General features: G+C 36.5%; 1 protein-coding gene across 2 annotated transcripts in view; it reads left to right on the forward strand.

Moving 5' to 3' along the window:
• The window catches only part of DLGAP4 (DLG associated protein 4), a 392,903-nt gene that overhangs the window by 296,221 nt on the left and 75,751 nt on the right, over positions 1–20,931 (forward strand). For both annotated transcript variants that reach the window (XM_039323717.1, XM_039323716.1), the window contains 3 exons: positions 9,365–9,582; positions 14,044–14,158; positions 20,788–20,838. In XM_039323717.1, the coding sequence (XP_039179651.1) occupies positions 9,365–9,582; positions 14,044–14,158; positions 20,788–20,838 (384 nt within the window). The remainder of the gene's footprint in view (positions 1–9,364; positions 9,583–14,043; positions 14,159–20,787; positions 20,839–20,931) is intronic.

Raw genomic sequence — 20,931 nt, forward strand, 5'->3', positions numbered from 1 at the left:
TCTATGAAAACTAGCTGTCTATTTCCTTCTGCGATCCATGCCAAATGGCTATGACTGGTAATACTTAGTTCTCTAAGGGGATCCTTGCATACAACAATATATAGAATATGCTTTAATTTGCACTCTCATATCGATACGGAAATTACAGGTAACAGACTTTACTTAAACATTAAATGCAACTAAATTTCATTTTTGATGTGTGCCATTGTGCCCACAGTAAAAAAATGACAATAAAGGTTATCTTATCTTATCTTATCATCTTATCTTATTATCTTACTTCATAATACAACAAATGCTTTGGAAAATCAAAAGTCATTCTTTTTTGTGTATTTTATATCTTTCTATATTTTTTATTTTATTGCACTTCTTATCTTCTATTTCTTTCTATGCCGACTTTTTTTGTTCTCTCTCTTGACTATTAGTCTATTGTTTTTTAAAATAAAAAAATTAACAAAAAAGTTATATATTTTTTTTAAAAAATGTGAACATTTTTTTGGGCTAAACTCATTTAAACAGAAGCTGTCTGGCCAAAATTAAGGATTTTTTTAGATTTAATGCTGTATCGAAATCTTCCCAAAAGTTTGTATCTCAGTCTTATTCTTGTGATGTTTTAGAATGTCTTGGTTTGTGACCTTACTTAACAGTTGCAAAGAGATAAGAGATTGCTGTTGTTTCATCTGTTATATATCTCTCCATCATTCTTCAGCCTCTCTAATGGCTGCTGTTTCTTCATCTAATAAAGCAATTTAGAAGTTCCCTCCAGAAATTTTCCCTTGTAAATTGATTGACCCAAAGGAAACTAGAGAGGCTTCAAGAGATAATTGCACAATTGAAGATAAGACCCTCAAACCTGTCCCTTGATCACTCTGCAAGTAAAGCAAGTGCAAGACAAATCCTATTATCAGTCCATTTCATCAAATTCCCATTTCTTTTTATTAGATTGAATAAGATTGCTTTTTTAAAATATGAAAAAAAAAGTTTCAGGAGTTGGTAAAATGTATTTCAGAATTCTGCAATAATTTGTTACAGCAAACAACTAATCAAGTGCAATGAAATAGAACCTATGGAGGAAGCTATAGAATCATAGGGCTGGAAGGGACCTTGAAGGTCTTTTACAGGCTGCATCAGATAAACAAAACCAGCTGATCCCTAACTGGTGTTCAGCATTGCTAGTGCTTATTTAAAATAATCAAAGCTCTCCTGTTAATAATGGATATTCTGATCAACTGGAATGGTCAGGAAGCCAAAGCTATTATTTAAGCATTGATACTGAGTTGTCAGTGCTCTTAGCTACTCAGCCTTGCCTTTAGCAAGAACTGGTTTTCTTTCATCCTGATGCTGAGCCTCTTTTGAAAACTAGTTGCAAATTGTGCTCTGACTTCCCTCTGAAGAGGGAATTAAGCTATTCTCCAAAACACCTGAAGGCAGGACAAGAAGCAACGGGTGGAAACTAATCAAGGAGAGAAGCAACCTAGAACTAAGGAGAAACTTCCTGACAGTTAGAACAATTAATCAGTGGAACAGCTTGCCTCCAGAAGCAGTAAATGCTCCAACACAGGAAGTTTTTAAGAAGAGACTGGACAGCCATTTGTCCGAAATGGTGTAGGGTTTCCTGCCCGAGCAGGGGGTTGGACTAGGTGACCTCCAAGGTCCCTTCCAACTTTACTACTACTATTATTATTATTACATATCTGGAGATTAGCAATGCTTAAGGGAAAAGATCAAAACTAGTGGCTCTTCTCCATTTGCGTGGTGCCCTAACTATGGCACACATATGCTTTGGCAAGATCTTTTTTTCTTCTGTGGCCATATGACATTGCTTTTATCTCATTCTCAGCTCACAAGTAATACAGCCTTACATTATCTTTCACTGTATCGGGGTTAAAGTAGAATTTCTCTCCTTATGGCAGCACTAAGAGCAGCTCAAGGTACATAAAATCTGATAGGTTTTGTCAGTAGTTCCCTTAAGAGGGAATTCAGGTGAAACAGAGGTAGGAGAGCCATCGGCAATTGGGATAGCACATTTCACGCAAGTAGAATTTTCTGAGAACTCAAGGGTGTGTGAAGACCACTGAAATTAGAGCTTTTGGGATATGTATGAGTAAAATACAAGTCATCCAAATTTAGGACCTTTCTTCACTGTTTTTCCCCTTTTCTTCAGTAATTTTTAAGTCTGAAAATATATTATGCAATCCAGTATCTACAATTTTTCTACAATCCAGTATTTGTATCTACAATTTTATTTTATTCATTAAAATATATATATAATATAATAAAGATTACCTTAAGAGCAATGAGGAAAACCCTGAAACTGAATGGCTTCCATTGCTCAAAAACACTTCCAGTATTCTTCTAGGAATCCCTCTGTTCTTGCAGAACTATTGATTTCAGAAAGACCTAGAAAGAAAAACACCCATTACATCCATTTAAAATCTGAAGTGTAAACATTAGCATTGGGCAGAGTTATATGATTACCATTAAAATGTGCTTCTTCTCATGTTTGACAAAAAATTAGTCAATCTGCTTCAACTGATTGCTTCACTTCTGGCACAACTGTATTTTGAGGAAGCTTTTAACCAAAACTTTGATAGAGTAAAATGGCACTTTGAAGAGGTGTAGGGCATGCATAAATATCTTGTCTGCATAGAGATTCCTCATATCTATCTTGGGTTTAAGGCTTTAATTCATTATAACTTTATAATGGCATGAAATCCAATGAATACAAATGATACCAGAGTGGAGAAAATATGCTCTAATCATACTTTTGTTTGGAATGGCTTGGCAAGGATACTGTTTGTTGTATGTGTGTATATATATATATACTTGTTTTCCAGGTCTATAGATGCATAACTGTACATAGATAAATAAGTATTTAAACCTTTAGAATCAGGGTGGGTTGCATAATACAGACAGTTGCTTGTCCTTAAACTCCCTCTTTTAATTAAATCTCTCTTGTATGTGTGCCATTACAATGCAAGATGGATTTTCCACTCATTTGCCTTTCCCTTGCTTTAGAATATTAGAGAATGCTTTTGAAACATTTATGGCAGTGGAGCTTCCCTCTGTGTAGAAGGCAAAACTCCCTCTGCCCTAAAAACTCTCTTCTCCAGCTTCCTTAGTATCCTCAGATGGAACTAATAGGTAACTAATACAGTAAATGCAAGGGAAACATAACCTTCAGATACACCTAATAAAACTGAATCTTCACAGAGATGATTAGTCATCTGGGCACATATTAAAAGCAAACAAACAAAGCTGTAAAAACAATAAGAAAATTACTCTGTTGAAAATGTGCTCGGCTTTGGGGTTCAAAACATCTGTCAGTTGTCTTTCTCACATAACGCAGTCACAAAATTAAGTGGAGTGCAGGTGCACATTTTGACACAGATAAAAAATAAGTGGATCTTCGATTATAGTGTTGCAGCCACCACTTTGTTTGCTATACCCTGCAGATGGTGTAGGGTAGAATGGGATCTCTGCAAGAAAGTTAGTTCATATAAAACTGAATAGCTTAAATTTAGAGACATGGAAATGGAAATGCTTTTCTCATATACTTGAATAATAGTTCTATGTGCTGCAGGGTGGGAATTTGGGGAGCTGCATTCCAATACATCTGGGTTGGGGAAAACAGGTCTTTATAAATAATGGTTTGTGTAGAAGGAGAAAATGGGAAGATTTTTCAGAAAACAAATTATTGATACTGTGTGCATCCACTATGGATGAAAGCCAAAATCTACTTGCAAAAAACAATAAGAGAAACAACATTAAATTCTAAAGTGCAACCTGTTTCAATGTTGTTTCAATCTCTGTCCTGGGTGCTGAAGAATTTCCTAACTTCCATGGAATGCATGTTCTTTCTCATCTATGGCAAACAAACTATTATTTGAGTCCAAAGTTGTGGAATGTGGAATGTCTGCAAGCACCAATCACCCTGCAAACATCTCCCTTTACTTTCACCAAGGTTCTTGTCCAACTTCATTTTCAAGTTTTGGGTTTTTTTCCTTCCCCCCCCCCCCTTCTTCATTTTTAAACAAACTGGGAAAATGTCATGGAACAAAACTAAGTACCGGCCTCCATCACCAAATATATGAGTGCCAAAAGGGATTCTTGGAGAATAAAAATGTTTGGAAATGTGGCCATCTTCCAGAGAATTAAACAAGGGAAAACTGGGTTTTAAAAAAACCCTTAAGGGTTAGGCTGAATAGCCAGTTTGTTTTCTAACTAATGAATGAAGTATGCTCCCAAAAGCCTTTCAAAATTTCAAATGGTCCACCTTAAAAAGACTGGAACTTCTGCAGTAAGCTATCTATAGCAACATGTATTGAAATGCAGAATTGTTTGGTAGAAATTAATTTCATGGTCAGTGCTCCACAAATTGGGTCCCAAGAAAGAAGATTCATTTCACCATCAATTTAAAACAAGAATGGCTGCTAAAATAGTACCGTTGGGACGTGCTGCTGGCCTCTCTTAGCCACATACACTAAAGTCTTCAATGAGCTGAATCATTTGCTAATTTACATCTCCATAAAATTGATCTAATTTCCATTAGATTTTTTTTCATACACCCAAGTTGGCCTCATGCCTTTTTCATCCATGTTGTCCTTTTTTCAAACACACAGAAATAATACAATATTTTCAAGTTAGATGTCTTTCTCCTAGGAACCATGGTCTGGACAGAATATCAGACTCTCACAGTAAGCAAAGTAGAGGAAGAAGCTATATAATTTTCAGCCGCTTTATGCATACAATTCAAGCAGTTTAAAGCTGTGGTATGGAAAAGTCCTAAATGGGAAGAAGTATCATAATAAATATGATATTAAGGACACTCATGTCACAATGCAAACATGTTGCAGAAGGTACGAGGATTAAATTTTTTGCTAAGTGAAAGTGCCCAATGTTTTAGATATCCTTAAATAAAAGTGGGAAAATGTTTTGGATTCACATGGCACAGTTGTTGACATATTTGCTTGGAAACAGATAAGTGGGGCAAACACTTGGTTAAGAGTTCATAGGATTGCAGCCAGAAGGAATGTTTCTCATTTGTGTTTATTTTGTTGGTATCTCAACCTAATCACATACTCCTTCCTTCAACATTTTTTTCCTCTATTTCTCCCGTATCCTATTTTAGATATGTTCTTTGGGTCAGGGATGTGATCCTCTGATGCTCTGTAGTTTGAAAGAGCCCTGCACACTGAGTTGCTATTTTAAGAAATACATACATGTATTTATAGCAGGGAGCTTCTCTCACTTGTTTTACTCTTTTAAAGACAAATTCTTCCAAAATCTGAAATCAAAAATCCACAGCTAACTAATTACCATATTAGAACCAACAAATTATCCTAATAGAGTGCCAATTTTCAGATACCTTTTCACAGACAGTTAAAAAAAAACAAATAATGAAGAAGCAGGAAAAATAAACATTTAGGCCAATTGTTTCAGTCATGGGTTTTGCACTTTAAAATCAGATTCCAGTTGGGTGGTTATGCTCTGAATGTATTATTACATTACATATTACTAGAACTAGGACTGATTTGTGTTGGGTTTTACCTAGATTTCAAGGTTAAAGCATGGTTGTTTCCATTTGCCCCTTGTCTGAAAAGACAAAGACCACAAGATTCTGGTCTGTCTCCCACCAGTAGTAACATATTCAGATGCCTTAATCTAACTGAGAGCACAAATAAAGGCCAAATTTTATTGGCTATAAAAGCAATTTTAATTGGTGTGCTAAATATAAAGTTGATTGGGCTGAACTGTGACATATTGACCAGCAACTGGAGAGAATTGGCCCCTTCAAATGTGCAAGCCTTGTTCATTATATAAAACCCTCTTCTATTCTCCCTAGGTAGCACCTCCATTCATGGATAAAGGAAAGAGTATACATTTAAAAAAGAAGTTAAAGTTTCCCTCAATTTATTTATTTAAAACATTTATACACTTCAGCCAATTCTGGGTAGTTCCCAATCAAAAACTGAACACAACCAGTTAATATTTATTTGAAACAAGCAAAACTCCAAAGGACTGCATATATACATCAATGTCCAGGCAATTTTTTTTGACAAAAATATAAAAGTGGTTTGCCAGTGCTTTCTTCCAAGATCTTTTAATGTTCTTGTCTAGCTCCCAATCCAAGGATTTGCTGCTGGCCTTCCAACTAAAGCCGAACACTTTGACCATACTTAGCTTGTTTCAAGATCAGATGAGATGAAGTTTCTTCAGTAGCTGCCCAGAATTTTTGAGAGTTGGGCAGTATGCAAGCTTAATTAATAAATTATAAAGTATTATGATGACTTCCAGGGGAAGTGTGGTAAACTGAAGATGAGTCTGTGAAAGTGGAGCTGATAACTGTAGCAAAGACCAAGGAATCAGTGAGTAGACTGATTTTTTGGAACTTTGCTGGATAAGCAGATAACAGGAGATTACCCACATGCATTCTGGATAGCTGTTCTTCATGAGAGGATCACAGAACAATAGTTTTCAATAAGTTTGAGTGCAGGGAGATGATTAGTCTAGTAATTAACTAGCAAAGAAAGTCTAAGTTTTAGCCAGCCAAATAACCAAATCAGCAAGTGGAAAGCAAAAGAGAGTCTTCTGCTTCTTTCCAAGAGTTTCAGGACTCAGTTAGTTCCTGAGTATACTCTAGCGGCTGTGCTTTTCCCCTGTTGGGAATGCAGAGTATTGCTTTTGAAAGCTGAATTTCATCTCTAGGTAAGCAGCCTTTTTGCATCTGAAATTAAGAGTTCATGGAGAAGCCAATAGCATGCATGGGAAAGGTCAAAACTAATGATCCCAGCAGAGATACTGACATGCGATTAGGGACATTTGTCACTGGGACCTTTTATTATGATTTGTCTTTTTACAAGAATCAGGAGACAAGATAGCATTTAAGCATCCCCCTATCTATTTCTTCCCCTGCTGCTTTGCCATCACTTGTAGAGGCAGTCAATACCTTTATAGGACACAATGAAGGTAAATTTGATGTTCAGAGTGCAGCTTTGGATTCTCTTTCAGCCACTGGGACTGAAACTCTGGCCACCTTCTTGTCCAAAATCTACTTCCATTCCTGATTAATATGGTAGTAGAAGGTTGATTCAAACAGATTGGGTGGATTATCATGTTAGCAATGCATTCTGAAAGCTGTTGCCCGAACATCTCTGGTGGAAATAAGGTTGGAGAAGGCTGATTTAAGTATCCTTTTAAAAATCTCACCATCAAAGCCAGGGCAAAGCAACTTTTCTGCCATCCCAAAACATTGTTGGTACCAAAACTGATTAGAAATACAAGATGGATTTGATGTAGTTTTTTTTTAAAGGGACTCCATAAAAGATGTTCCAATTTAGAAAGAAACACAGATATCCCCATGCATTCTACATTATTCCCTGACTCTTGTTCTTTCTGCAAATATTAATTGTAGGCTGTGGCCCATGAAATGTCATAGCTCTAGAATGAGGTTGCTGCCTCCTATCCTACAGAGCTGGGCCACTTGCTAGGACAAGATGACAGGATGATTGGGATTACTGAGAGGCTCCAGCCCTCCTCAAGCTTGAGATGCAGCTGCCTATGGCACACAGAGAAAGCAATCAACCAGCTATCACTGAGGCGCCTTGCAATTGTTTTGCTAGTACTGCATGCCACCTGCCATGCATGCTGCTGTGAGCAGGGGAAATCATGCTGGGCAGTTTTCTGTAAGTGTTGTAGAAACAACTAGTTGGAATTAAAACTCAGACACCTTTATAAACATTAATACTTTGCAAAGACTTGTAACATGAACAACAGTATGAACAACATGCAGTAAATATGTGCTGTTGAATTTTAATAGCTATCAGATTTCATAGCTAGTGGAGATAATAGCTATTTTAAGTTTGGGAACACCAAGCCTTTATTACATTGTGGAACTTTTAGAAACTTCAGAAGAATGGAATCTTTTAAAAAGCTGCCTGCTGAATATATTAGTTCTTACTGTTCTCTCATAACCATCTTTAGTCTAGTCAACAGGCAGTTCCATTAATATGCTAAGCAAGAGTGGCACTATAAATCTGTTGACTCAAAAAGGAAAAAGAAAACCAATCTCTTTAACTATGTACTTGGTGATATGGTTATACCATTGCCTCAGTAGTCAGATCATTTACTATGGCAGGGATACCCAACCCCCAGTTCATGGACCAGTACTGGGCCGCGGCATGCCAGCAACTGGTCTGCACAAACAAGCAAAGTCCCACCCACAAGAAACAGGCAGCACACAAAGCCACGCATCCTCTCTCCATGGAACCGGTCCCTGGTGCCCAAAAGGTTGGGGACCTCTGTACTATGGTATAAACAAATAAAAAATGCTTCCCTTTGGTGTTTATCACTTATAATGGTAGATACAGATTACATAGTAGCTTTGCAGCCTAAGACAGTTTGGGGGGAAGTTCATTAGTTGGTTTTTTTTTCCTCCTAAGAACCATGTTGTATCTGGAGTCAAAGACCAAAATGGACAAGTTGGGAAGTATTAAATTACATAAATTTACTTACCTATATAACATCCTCTCTTTGCCTCACTCACTCCCCATAAACATACACACAGAGAGTAACAGTAGCTTTTCCTTTCAAATAGAAAACTAAGTCTTCCACATGAGAGGTAGGAAAGAGGATCTTCTTAGAGCCTTGTAATGTCACATCAGAAGTCCATCTGCCAGATCTGATCTGTGAGCCATGGCCTCATGATTGTTTTTTTAATCACTGCTCTGAAAATAACATATATTCATAGCCTGTAAGTCTTTAGCTGAATAAATAAAGAATTTAAGAAGATGTTTCAGGCATGCATAGTTAAACAGTGTCTGTAAATTGCTTGCTATACATGAAATTGTCTGTTCCTGTATGATTTTATTTCATCAGAAACTCATTATTTTTGGTGAGGTTGAATTAATGAATTGCTAGCCTGCTATTTTGTAGTACTTTATCTTTCAGATGATGAGAAGGTGGACGATTTTCTATCTTTCACCTCTATCTCACCTTGCTGTCATAACGCAGTCAATGCATAATGAAAATAAAGCACAAAGATGAAAAATATCATGAAAACCACTAAAACCACTAGACACACTAGCACAAGCTGACATATTCTGTCTAAAGTGGAAGGTCTTCACCCCTTGCTAAAAGGCAGCTAGAGGCAAGTAAATCTACCTTCTGAGAAAATTATTTCTCTAGGTTAAGAGAGATATAAAAAGTGGCCCTCTTCTGTTACGTCCAACAAATGGATTTTGAAAAAGGAACACATCTTTCAGAGGGCCTCTCCCCATCCATTAGCAATCTAGCTGTTATATTTCCTGCCCCTTTTATTTTCTTTGCCACAGATGATTACCATATTCTGTTTTTTTGTCTTTCACAGGTGCCTCAGGGAGACTGGAATAATATGCTGACCAGGGACAAAGACAATGAAATCCCATGCCGGCGCATGAGAAGTGGGAGTTATATCAAAGCCATGGGTGATGATGACAGTGAGGACTCAGAAACCAGCCCCAAGCCATCTCCTAAAACTGCAGCACGGAGGCAAAGTTACCTCAAGGCCACTCAACAGTCACTGGGCGAGCAGAGCACTGTTCAAAGGTACATCCTAATTTCAGAATTTCCTGTTTTAGTAATACAACATCTGTGGTGACTATGGCTCAAGTGAATTTCAGAAGAGAGGGAATATGTCTAATTTCATATAGAAAGAAAGGGTCTAGAAGGAGAAGAGGAAGGCAGAAGTGGATAAAACATAGAATCCGAAAATCCTAGAATTGGAAAGGACCATTTAATACAATTTCTTTTCAGTGCAGGAATCCAAACTAAGTTATTCCTGATCAACAGATGTCTGATAACCACTTGAACACTTTCAATTAAAGGAGCCCACTACCTTTCTGCCTAACTGATTCCATGTCAAACTATAACAACATCCCTCCAAATTAAGTGTCTTGCTTTATCAATGCAAATGGGATGATATTCAGGGTATATAGTGATGGCAGGAGGCACACATCCCTTCTTATAGATAGACATTTACTAGTTTGAGTTAAGCTGGTTGAGTTGCTTTCACTGATGAAAAATTAGAATGTGAGAGGCCTTTGTTCAGAATTTTGATGAAGTTACAAGAGAAACAGCAGTCAGAACAAGTAAAAATGAATTGTGAAACCACCAACAGAAAGGAGCAGATGATCACTCCGTGAACAATATTTATTGTATGGAGGGAACTGGTCTTAGCCTCTTTATGGCTGACATTTCCCAATATGGCTGTAATCAGTCTGATTTATTTATTTATTCATTTGTTTGTTAGATCTGGAGACTGCCTAATTCCCAAAGGACTCTCAGTGGCTTACAATACACGGGGGGGGGAATAAAAAAAATTAACAAATTTTTAACAAATTTTTTCTAATTAACAAAAACTAACAATGTTTTTAACAACTTCCTGAACAACTGTAGAGTCAAAGTCATATGAATTTGGGGGGGGATATTGTTCCAGAGGGCAGGTGCCACAACAGAGATGGACATTCTAATTCCTGATACATGACATTGTTTGAATGAAGGGACCTGCAGCATACATATTATGCTTAATCTACCTAGATGAGCATAAACAATCAGAAACAGCCAGGCCCTGTACATGTAAGATTTTATAGGTAATAATGAATTGCACCCAGAAGCCAGCTGGTAACCAATGGCAGCTCAGGAAGCAGGGATGGGCATAATTTACTGTGTATGTTTATAGATATGTACATACGTATGTATGTAAAAACAGAAATGAAGTTAAAGAGTGAGTTAATATTTTATACCAACTTTTCCAGCATAAGATACACAAAATGTTTGCAAAGTACTCAAAGATGAGGTATAACAACAGAACAATGATTTAAAAATAAGATAGTAAAAATCCTACACCTAGCTTCCATCTTTGACCATTGTTCTGCTTTTGTACTCTGTGGGGGGAAAGGATTTTGTTTCAAAACACAGCTTGTATAAATCAAATACAATTGACTGGGCTTCAGGAGAGTTGTTGATGGCTGCAGTGCATGATCAATAAAGTAGCTCACCTGTTTTGATTGTTGTAGAAAAAGTACTATACACAATTTAGTGCCATCTGCTGGCCATGCAGAGAGGACATGCGGTTCAGTTTTTAAACTGATTACTTTAAAGCAGAGGTCCCCAACCTTTAGGGCACTAGAACTGATTCCATAGAGAGAGGTTTTTCCGTGGACAGGAGGGTGCATGGTTTTGTGTGATGCCTGCATCTCGCGGATGGAGCTTTGCTTGTTTGTTCGGATTGGTTGCTGGCATGCTGCGGCCCTGCTTTAAAGAGTGTCTTAAAAAGTTGTGATTGAGGGATTTGATTCAAGGCCAATTCAATAACATCACCTAACAGAAAGTCAAACTGAGTTGTCATATCAATGTGACAATTCATAAAAATCAAATTATCATTCAGAGACATACATGCACAGTGGCACGGCCATGTGACTTCTCACGCTCTACTGTATGTTTGGAGTTTCATCTGTCAAAAACTTTAAGAGGCAGTGTTTGCAAGCACATATACTTAAGAGCACCAGTTTGTAAAACATAGCAGATAATTCTTCACAGACATATTTTGCTACTGAAGAGCCAGACATCAATTTTAGACTCCTATACGACAGAAGAAACAAGGCAGTTTCTTCCACCTGAATATGCAACTTCTCAGGGGGAATTACTTTTGAATAAACCTGATTCAGATCCCATTGATTTAGTTTACACTAATATATGTTTAGAAAGCCAGTTTGATGTAGTGATTAAGAATCAGGCTAGAAACTAGGAATCCTTAAGTTCTAGTCCTACCTTAAATATAAAGCCAGCTGGATAATCTTGGGCCAGCCACTTTCAGTCCTAGGAAGGAGGCAATGGCAAGCTCCTTCTGAAAAACCTTGCCAGGAAAACTGCAGTGAGTTTTCAGGCAGTCTCAAACACAAATGAATAGAAGAAGAAAAAAAGTATGTTTAAAATTATTTTAAGCGTATTTATTAGGTATTTTTACAACAGACTAAACACGTTAAAGACTTAGTAATTGCATTTACAAAACATGCTAAGCCAAATTTTGCTGTGTTTTCCTGATTTAATTTGATTTATAAACTTATTACTTATAGTTAGTTTATGGTTGAAAGAGTTGTATGTACCCAGAATATTTTACAACAGGTAGGAGCAGCCAGCCAACCTTGAAGATTTTGAAAAAGTTAAGCAGGCACTGATTAGTACTTGGACTTAGTCAGAAGACACCCCCCCCCACCTTGAGCTTTGCTTAGACCATGAATTATGTATGTGTCAATTTTCATGACCAGGATCAATCAAGCAGTGATGAGCTTTTGGGCTGACTGACCGTGTTCTAGTTTACTACTCTAGCATACTACAAAGCAGTTGACTCTGATTCTAAAGATACCAGCCATATCAGTAGGCAAAACATCAGGACATCAGAAAAATGGACTGCAGTCATTCAAATTTTCATCACTATCAAACTATGACTATTTTTATTAAAAAAAATGCAAGAGAGAATGAAACCACTTCTGGAGGAGAAAACAATATGGTAGGTCCATAATATCACTAGGAAGAGTGCTTGAAACAAACTTCAAGTAAAGGATATTGTTTGAACATAGCCCTAAAGAAACAAGAGTCATTGAATGCATTAGGACTTAATTTTAATTTAAGATGACTTATCATCCTTTGCCCTTTCTGCTTGCTTCTGAGAATCCCAAGCTCTGCCTATCATAACCTATACTCAGTCATTTCTTTTTATCTGAGTAGCTCACTGGATACTTGGAATAAATCAAAATATTTCTTCTCACTTCTAGTCATTTTATAATATGTGAATTATAGAACATCAGATAGACTTGTCTGATTTTTGTATCTAAGAGAATATACAACCTCTTCTCAAATATAAAATAACACATTCTCCCAAACATGTATGCTCAAATATAGCAAAAGCAGTAACTAAAAAATCTCAGTGATTATTATAATTAAGAATCACATATTCAGGAAAATATTTCATATATGAGTGGCAGCTTCTAAATCTAGAACCTGAATCCTATTACATTATCAATCGTGCACTGACTAGCTGCACCCAAAGCTTCCTGTTTCTCATTGTCATTCATAATCACCACAATCAGAAAAAAAATGAAATGCAAGAGATTCCGGATTGTAATTATACAGTAGTTATATATTTTTGATAACCTTCAGCTAGCTAACTTATTTTTCCTTGGGAAATGAGGGGGGAAAGCAGTGCCTGGGATTAATCAAACAATGGTAGCTACAGTACAATGGAGAAAATGAATTGGTTACCTCATCTTTACATAGATTAAGATATTGCCTATTGTGCAGCAGCCCTAAAGGAGATTCAATTCTAGATGTTGAATCTAGAACTTTCTTCATACAAACCATGAGGGTCATTTCCAAAAGGAAGATTGATTTTAAATGGAGTTTGCTGGAGTCTTGGAGACATACTTATCCAAATGAGTTTGAGGAAGCAAATGCTCCCTTGCAGCTTTATTCTTTGACTTGACAAATGCAAGTTGTTCAGAAATGTGCAGCCTATATGTAGAACATGACTGCCACTCAGTGGCCACTGGATGCTTTGTTCTGGCTTAGTTGGTTCTGTTTTTTCCTAGTAAGTCTTCCCATGCCATAAAAAAGGGCCAAAACTAAGCTTGAGATCAACACATCTTTGAATATAAATTGCATATTGTTTACATAATTGAAGTATGCTTTTTGAAGGATAGCTGAGTTTCAGTTCATATTTTGATGAGAAAACATTTAATTAGAAAAGTTTGTACTCATATGTAAACTAAATTAATTTCTCCCATTGATAATAGATAATGAGACAGAAGTAAGAAGGAGGAGGAGGAGGAGGAGGAGGAGGAGGAGGAGGAGGAGGAGGAGGAAATGACCTCATTCATGAAAAAAGCACATTGATTGCATCTTACTCAAGAACTCCCAAAACTTGGTGCTAAGAGCAATGGTCTCTGACAATACCATAACCAGGAATGTTGATGACACCAGTCTTCTTATCTCAAACTCTTTATTCCACAGAAGCCTGGATCGTCTTGACTCTGTTGAGATCCTTTTGCCACCAAAATTTCCAAGCTGGGAGGAAGAATACAATCAAATCTCAGAAAACCTGAATGAGTCCAGTTGCATCGATCAGGTGAGATTCAATATAACAACAGCTATCCACAAAACACAACAAAAGCCATTTTCAAAGGAAGAAGTGAGACAAGAGAGAAGCTTTTTTTTTTCAAAGCAAAAAAAAAAGCCTGCTTTATAATAGACTTTTCCAGCTTTGATGGTCTTTAGATATGTGTTCAGCTCTAGATATGTGTTCATGTGTGGATAGAGAATTATGGGAAGTGAATTCTACACATCTGGAAGAGTTCTGAGTTGTGAAAGACTACTCTGCAATAATGCTGATAGGAACCTAAAGCTGATTTTGCATTTCCAGTTGTGAAGTTGAATACTTTCATTTCCATTTTTTTTTTTATTTGAATCTCTTCTCTTTCGCCTTACCTATTAATACTATACAAATAGCTGCAAGCGATTACTCCTGCAGGGTATATAGATGACAATGCAACTAATAATAAATATATTTAAAGTGCATTTATGAAATATTATCTTAATAGTCAGATACTTTCTGTACATTTAATCAGCTTATCTATTTCCTGAATAGCATATCTACCTATATTCAGTTCAGACATGTCTTGTCATCTAACCATATTATACATACACCAAATTCTTCTTCACAGAAGCACTTGAGGACAGAAAGATGTTAGACTACAAAGAATTTTCAAGTCTAGCCCGTCACTGCTCTTCATAGGTCTTAAAATGCTTCTCTGTAATATATTAGTTACTCCACATAACACTAAAATTTCCTAATAAACATTTGAGATAACAATAATTGCATTAATTGTAGTCATCAAGAGTTGCATATAATAAAATAAAATATATATTTGTAGCACAGAATTACCCCATAGAGAAATGTAATTGAGAGTTCTGCCTAGACTTGCCCTTTTTCAGCTATTTCTTTTCATTCTAAATGATTTTCTAATCACTGAGAAATCTCTATTTCTCCTAGGTTATATCTTCTTGTCCCCTCACTTTTTCAGACATTTTTCCCTCTAAAGCAGTGGTTCTCAACCTGTGGGTCGGGACCCCATTTGGGGTTGAACGACCATTTCACGGGGGTCGCCAAACAATGCAGTCCGCCATTTTTTCCCCTTTTCCTTAGCTGTGCTACTCCCTTTTATTCTATTGGCTTTTGAAAGCCAATAGAATAGACTCTCTTGAATAGAGTCTAATTCTATTGGCTTTCAAAAGCCAATAGGAATTGTCCAGGCTGTCTCTGCCCTGCTGAGCCGCCAAAAGTCCCATTCTGCAAACGGTGCTGCACCAGTTGAGTAGTCCTCGACTTACGACCGGTTGGGGGTCGCGGCATTAAAAAGGTTGAGAACCACTGCTCTAAAGCAAGGGTGTCCAATTAGCAGCCCACGGGCCGGATGCATCACACGCAGGCCATGCCTACCCCGACTCCGCAAAGGCAAAAAAGTCATGATACATCATGATACTCACATGATACGATCGAGTTTGATGCCTATGCTCTAAAGCTTATTCCATTTTTGCAGATCTTGAGCTTCAGATCCTGAACTTATTAATACCAAATGAACAGATAGTTCTTGACTTACAATAGACCATCCATTTAATGATCATTCAACGTTATAACAGTGCTGAAAAAAGTGAATTATGATTAGTCCTCTTCCTTATGACTGTCACAGTCAAATGATCAAAATTTGGGTGCTTGGTAACTGGCACATATTTATGACATTTGCTACATCCCAGGGTCCCATGATTGCCATTTGCAACCTTCCCAAGAGGCTTCTGACAAACAATGGAAGAAGCCAAATTCATTTAACAATTGTGGTTCATGTCCCAACTATAGTAAAACAGATTGTAAAAATCAGATGTGACTCACATAATGACATCACTTAACCCAATTCTGATCCTGTGCTGAAGACTATCTATTTGGTAACCATTTTTGCTGTCTAAACAAGCATATGAGGAAAATGAAGTCTTTATTTGGAGATATTTACAAGATAAAAAGACTCCTGCCAGATCAGAATATTCCATATAATCCAGCATCTGGTCTCAGATTAAAGTTTATCCTGTGCTTCAAGAAGGCTAATAAGTTGAGTTGATAGGTTCTTAATTGATTATTGTCCAAATAGCCAGTATTTTAATGAAGCTTCAATTTAGGCAATAGCTATTAATGATTTCATAAATTTGATTCTACCCATTTTACAGCCATCAAACCAGTAACAGTCAGACAGCAAAGTCCCCTGGAATTAATAAGGTCCCAATAAGATACCATCCAGGAAACCTCTGATGAAATTGTGGCTCAGAAATGCCAGAAAGAGTATAAACAGCACATCATCTTTATGCACTGATTATTCCTTTCTACAGCTACTTTTAGAAAGATATGGGTGGTTAAATTTCTTCAGATTACAGATATCTGGCAGTTCTATTAAAAGGAAAAGATAACAAAGGTCAAGATTACTGTTTTTAATTCAGTAATCAGGTTAAATGTAGAACTAGGGAAGATCATAATCAGCCTAAAAACCAGATACTATAGATGGTCAATTAGGCTGAGAGTCAGAGAACATGAGCAGAATAACACACCAAAACAAGCTGGAATGACAAAGCATGGGAAAAGATTCAATTATAACTTATAAAAGCATTTTTGTTTTTGTGATGTTTGTCAAAAATTTTCATTTATCATGTCAAATTACTTTTTCTATAAAATATTTTGGGAAGTTTCTTGGAATCCTGGAAAAATGCCATATTAGTTTTTTCCAGGGGGTAGTAAATGTTGTCTATGTACTGGATAAATTCAAAGAAGAATGAATTTCTTTGTATTGACTCTCCATTAAAATTAATAATTTTGTTGATGTGACCTAGAATTCAGGTGATATCCTTGCCACTTGCTTATTCCTCCAAACAACTTTTCAAAGTGTTTCCTAAGTTAAATATTTTTTCAGGCTTTTCAATAAAATTTGGGCAAGCTTCTAAGAGTAAATACTTTTCTTTAGATTGGCTATTGGCTAAACTGTTCTTGGGCCTAATATAAGGTATGCCTGACTATAGTTATAAGGTGATCAACTTTTTTTTTTTTTATTGAAAGTTTTATAAATTTTACAAAAAGACAAAAACAATACAAAACAAAAGACAACATATAGTTATAAGGTGATCAACTTTTTTACAATGAAAAGGAGGACACAAATAAATTGAAGAAAAAATATAGTAAATAAAAGAAACATTTTATTCATTGCAACAATAATACAGACAACTTGCATGTACAAAGTTTGCCAGCCGGGTGTTTTGGCGTGCTCAGCAGCAATTCTTATTGGCTTTCGAAAGCCAGTAGTGGGAGTAGCACAGCTCATGCAAAAGTTGAAAAAAAAACCATAAAAAAGGTGCCGGAACGCCGTTCTGAGCGTTCTATGAGAAAAAAAAAGCCCTGCAGATTAGTCTTCAAATATTGAAAAGGAGGACATGTAGGAGGACAGAACTTACAAAAGGAGGACTGTTCTCCCTAAAGAAGGATGGTTGGTCACCTTAATAGTTAGAACCTACCATGGAGTAATAGAACATTAGGTGTGTGATAGCACAGGGGAAATAAAATATTGATTGCTATTTAGTGCTAATTAGAATACTGTTACTGCTTTCTGCTGCCAATTCAGGGTGAGTCTGGATAATTCTAAGGATAACCATTGTAAGTAAGATACATTAGGATATACTTCTAGGGCCTTTTCAAGCCTGGAGCTACCTCTGTGCTTTCAACCAGAGTTGGTTGAAGATGAACAGCTATATAAATATGTAAATAAAATAAATAAGTTGTTTTGCTTATTATAAATTTATTACTGTTGCTAAAATAACATCAATAGTGTTCCAATGTATTTTGCAGCAAACTTGATCAACCATAGAGTCAACTTCCTGATAATCTCTAAGTTAAGGTTTTAAATTATACAAAGATGTTCGGCTTCTACTTTTAGAACATTGTGAACAACCTGACTGTCCCTAGAAGCTTTAAATCTAGTTCTTAAGATTGAAGTGTACTCTAAATTATAACATTCAGAATCAGACAGTGAAAGAAAAAAACTATTATATACATGTCTGTAATGTAATTAGATAAAACATATGTAAGTTTTTAAATATAAATGAAATAGATTTTGTGTTTTCCCTGGCCTCATTCAATGAGAAGAACCACAGAAGGTCTCTTAAAAAAAGATCCAGTTAATATTTACAAGTTATACCCTAAAACATGAAAAACATATCCAAAGAAAATGCTTAAATGTAGTCATAAAACATGATCTTTATAAAAGTGATAAGGATCTTCAAACTAACCACATTAAGTTTTCTTAAGCTGTTTCAAAATGTAGGCTAAATTTTGTAATTTGGAAAAAGATGTTCACCATGTGCATAAATAAGATTTTATTTGAGAACCATTTTAACTTCCACACAGGCATCTGAAAACAGGTTTTCTACTGAAAAGACTATGGATAGCAGGGAGTTTTCTATCATAATCTGATTAACATAGCATTAAGAAGAACCTGGACTGACCCCAGTACTTTTCTAAATGGCTCACTGAGGTTATCTTTCTCATCTTCATAAATCATGTTTGGGTCCGATGCTTGTTCCCAGGTTGTTCAAACTGCAGTGAAGCCTTCAAACAAGCACTCCTCCCTCATCATTTTCCATCCATCTTTTATGTGCCAGTTTCCACACTTTATCTTTCTTTGAAACTTTCTCAAATACAGGGTTTGCAGTGATAACATAACAAGTTACAAACTGCAATTGTCCTTTTTTCATTTCTGGGATGTACACCTTGTCAAATTAATCAGGCTTAATGTCAACTGGGGCATACTTATACAATTTACAGGATCCTCTGGACCAAACAAGGCTATCTCTTATGAAATGTTGATTATAAGAGGATGAGATTACATAGGTATTGAGTGGGGGAGGGGAAAGGATTTAAAAAGTATGAACTATAATTGGAAGCCCCACTAATAAAATCAATAATTGGCATGTTTTAAATCCAGGAACAATTTTTCCATTTAATACATTACAGGCACACTGCTAAAAAGTGGTTTTAAGTGTACCAAAAAGCAGAAAAGGAAATTGGTAGGCTATTTTTACTTTTAACATTTCCTCAAACACAAGTTTCCAAAATCTGAAAATGAATAATTATTACTAAGTCATATTGAACTCTTTAGGACAGGGTCTAGAACAACTTGCCACTGCCGCCTCTCCCCGGCCAACTTGATGTGGGACAATTCACCCCAGCTGACTCAAGGTGGCACAACTCACAAAGGATGGACAGCTCCTCCACAAGGAGGAGGAGGAGATGGAGGTTCCTCTCACCTCTGGCATTCTCCCGTGGTGAGCTGCCCCACAGCCAGGGAGGGAGAAAGAGAAGGAGGAAAAGGAGGAGGAGGTTTCCTTTGCCTCTGGCATTCTCCCACAGCGAATTGTCCCACAGTGAGCTGGTTGGGGCAAGCCAGCTGCGCCAAGCCGGTGGCAGCAAGCCAGTAGTAATAAGTTTCCCCATTCCATTAGGAAAGGTACATGCAGATCTCATTACATTTTTTGTGATTCTACAGTAAGATTTATAGGTTTAGGTAAACTAAAACCACCCACTGCTGCATCTATGCACTCCACTCCTGGTTGAAAGCATGCAGGGTTTTACATGAATACCGCATCACTTAGATAGTTAAGGCTGACATTGGCTAATGCCTTTATGGTAGAGTTGATGGAAGTGCTATAAAGCTGATAGCATTTATTTCTTGTTAAAGTACAGATGGGGCTTTTCAAATCTATAGATAGACAGGTCTATCCCTGAATACCGATTTTAAGGAAAGCTGAGGGGAGAAGATCTGTTTATCTAATCCATCATTTTAATAATTGGAAGACAGCAGTCTTTGTTATTTGATCTTTAAATTCTCATCTTCTAAGTATATAAATACATCTACCAAATCCATCTGAGGTTTGTAATCAATATGTAAAGTTTCAGTGCAATGCAACTCAGATGCATATTTGGAAATCAATATATTGTAGTTAGATTATTTTTGCTGTTTTTATCTTTCTTCATAGATATGTGTGATTAATTCTGTGCAGATATAGTTAGAAAAAAAGAAGGAAAGGAAAGGAATTAGATATGTGTGTTAACAGTAGCCAGGATAAGTAGAAAGCGGAGAGACTGTTTAACATTAAAAATCTGATTTTAATCATAACTAGGATTATATCCCATATTATCTTACACTGGGCTCAGTGTGTGTTTTCTGCCTTGATAACCTTACTCAAAATTTGGTGGAAGAGACAACTAAAATGGTCAGTAACTTTAATTACTCAGTTCTAATAGTGTAGGAAAAATTCTGCCCCAATATCGTGGAGTCAAATATCTTGGTTGTGTTCCAAAAATACTATTTTCCCAGAATATCATTTTTATTTAGATTTCATTCCCTATCAGCTTAGGGGAAATTAGAGATTAAGCTAATTGTCTTATGTAGACTTAGTTTTGTGGAAATGCCAATTGTATCTAGGGATGTAATATTTTAAGTGTTGTCTTGCTGTGTTTGATTAGTTGTCAGAAGAGCAGCTCTGGATGTCACAGGCCAAAACTGTTTTGTTGTTACCATTGTCACTTTGTGGTCCTGTTGAATGGTTCTGCAGTGAAGCAGTGAAATCCCAATCCCTTATGCTTTAATCTTCTCCAACTCTTTCTTCCAGATATTTGGACAATCCTCATTTATTCCACAGATATTTACACAAGAAGAGCAGGTACCGTCCATCTGACAATCTTCTAATGCCCCTTAATATGATACTATACTGAAGCTACTGTATACTAAGATGAGAGCAAAGATGAAATCAAGA

This window comes from Crotalus tigris, unplaced genomic scaffold, assembly GCF_016545835.1.
Source record: "Crotalus tigris isolate CLP2741 ecotype Arizona unplaced genomic scaffold, ASM1654583v1 scf7180000024281.4978605, whole genome shotgun sequence".
In the NCBI taxonomy this organism is placed as follows: Eukaryota; Metazoa; Chordata; class Lepidosauria; order Squamata; family Viperidae; genus Crotalus; species Crotalus tigris.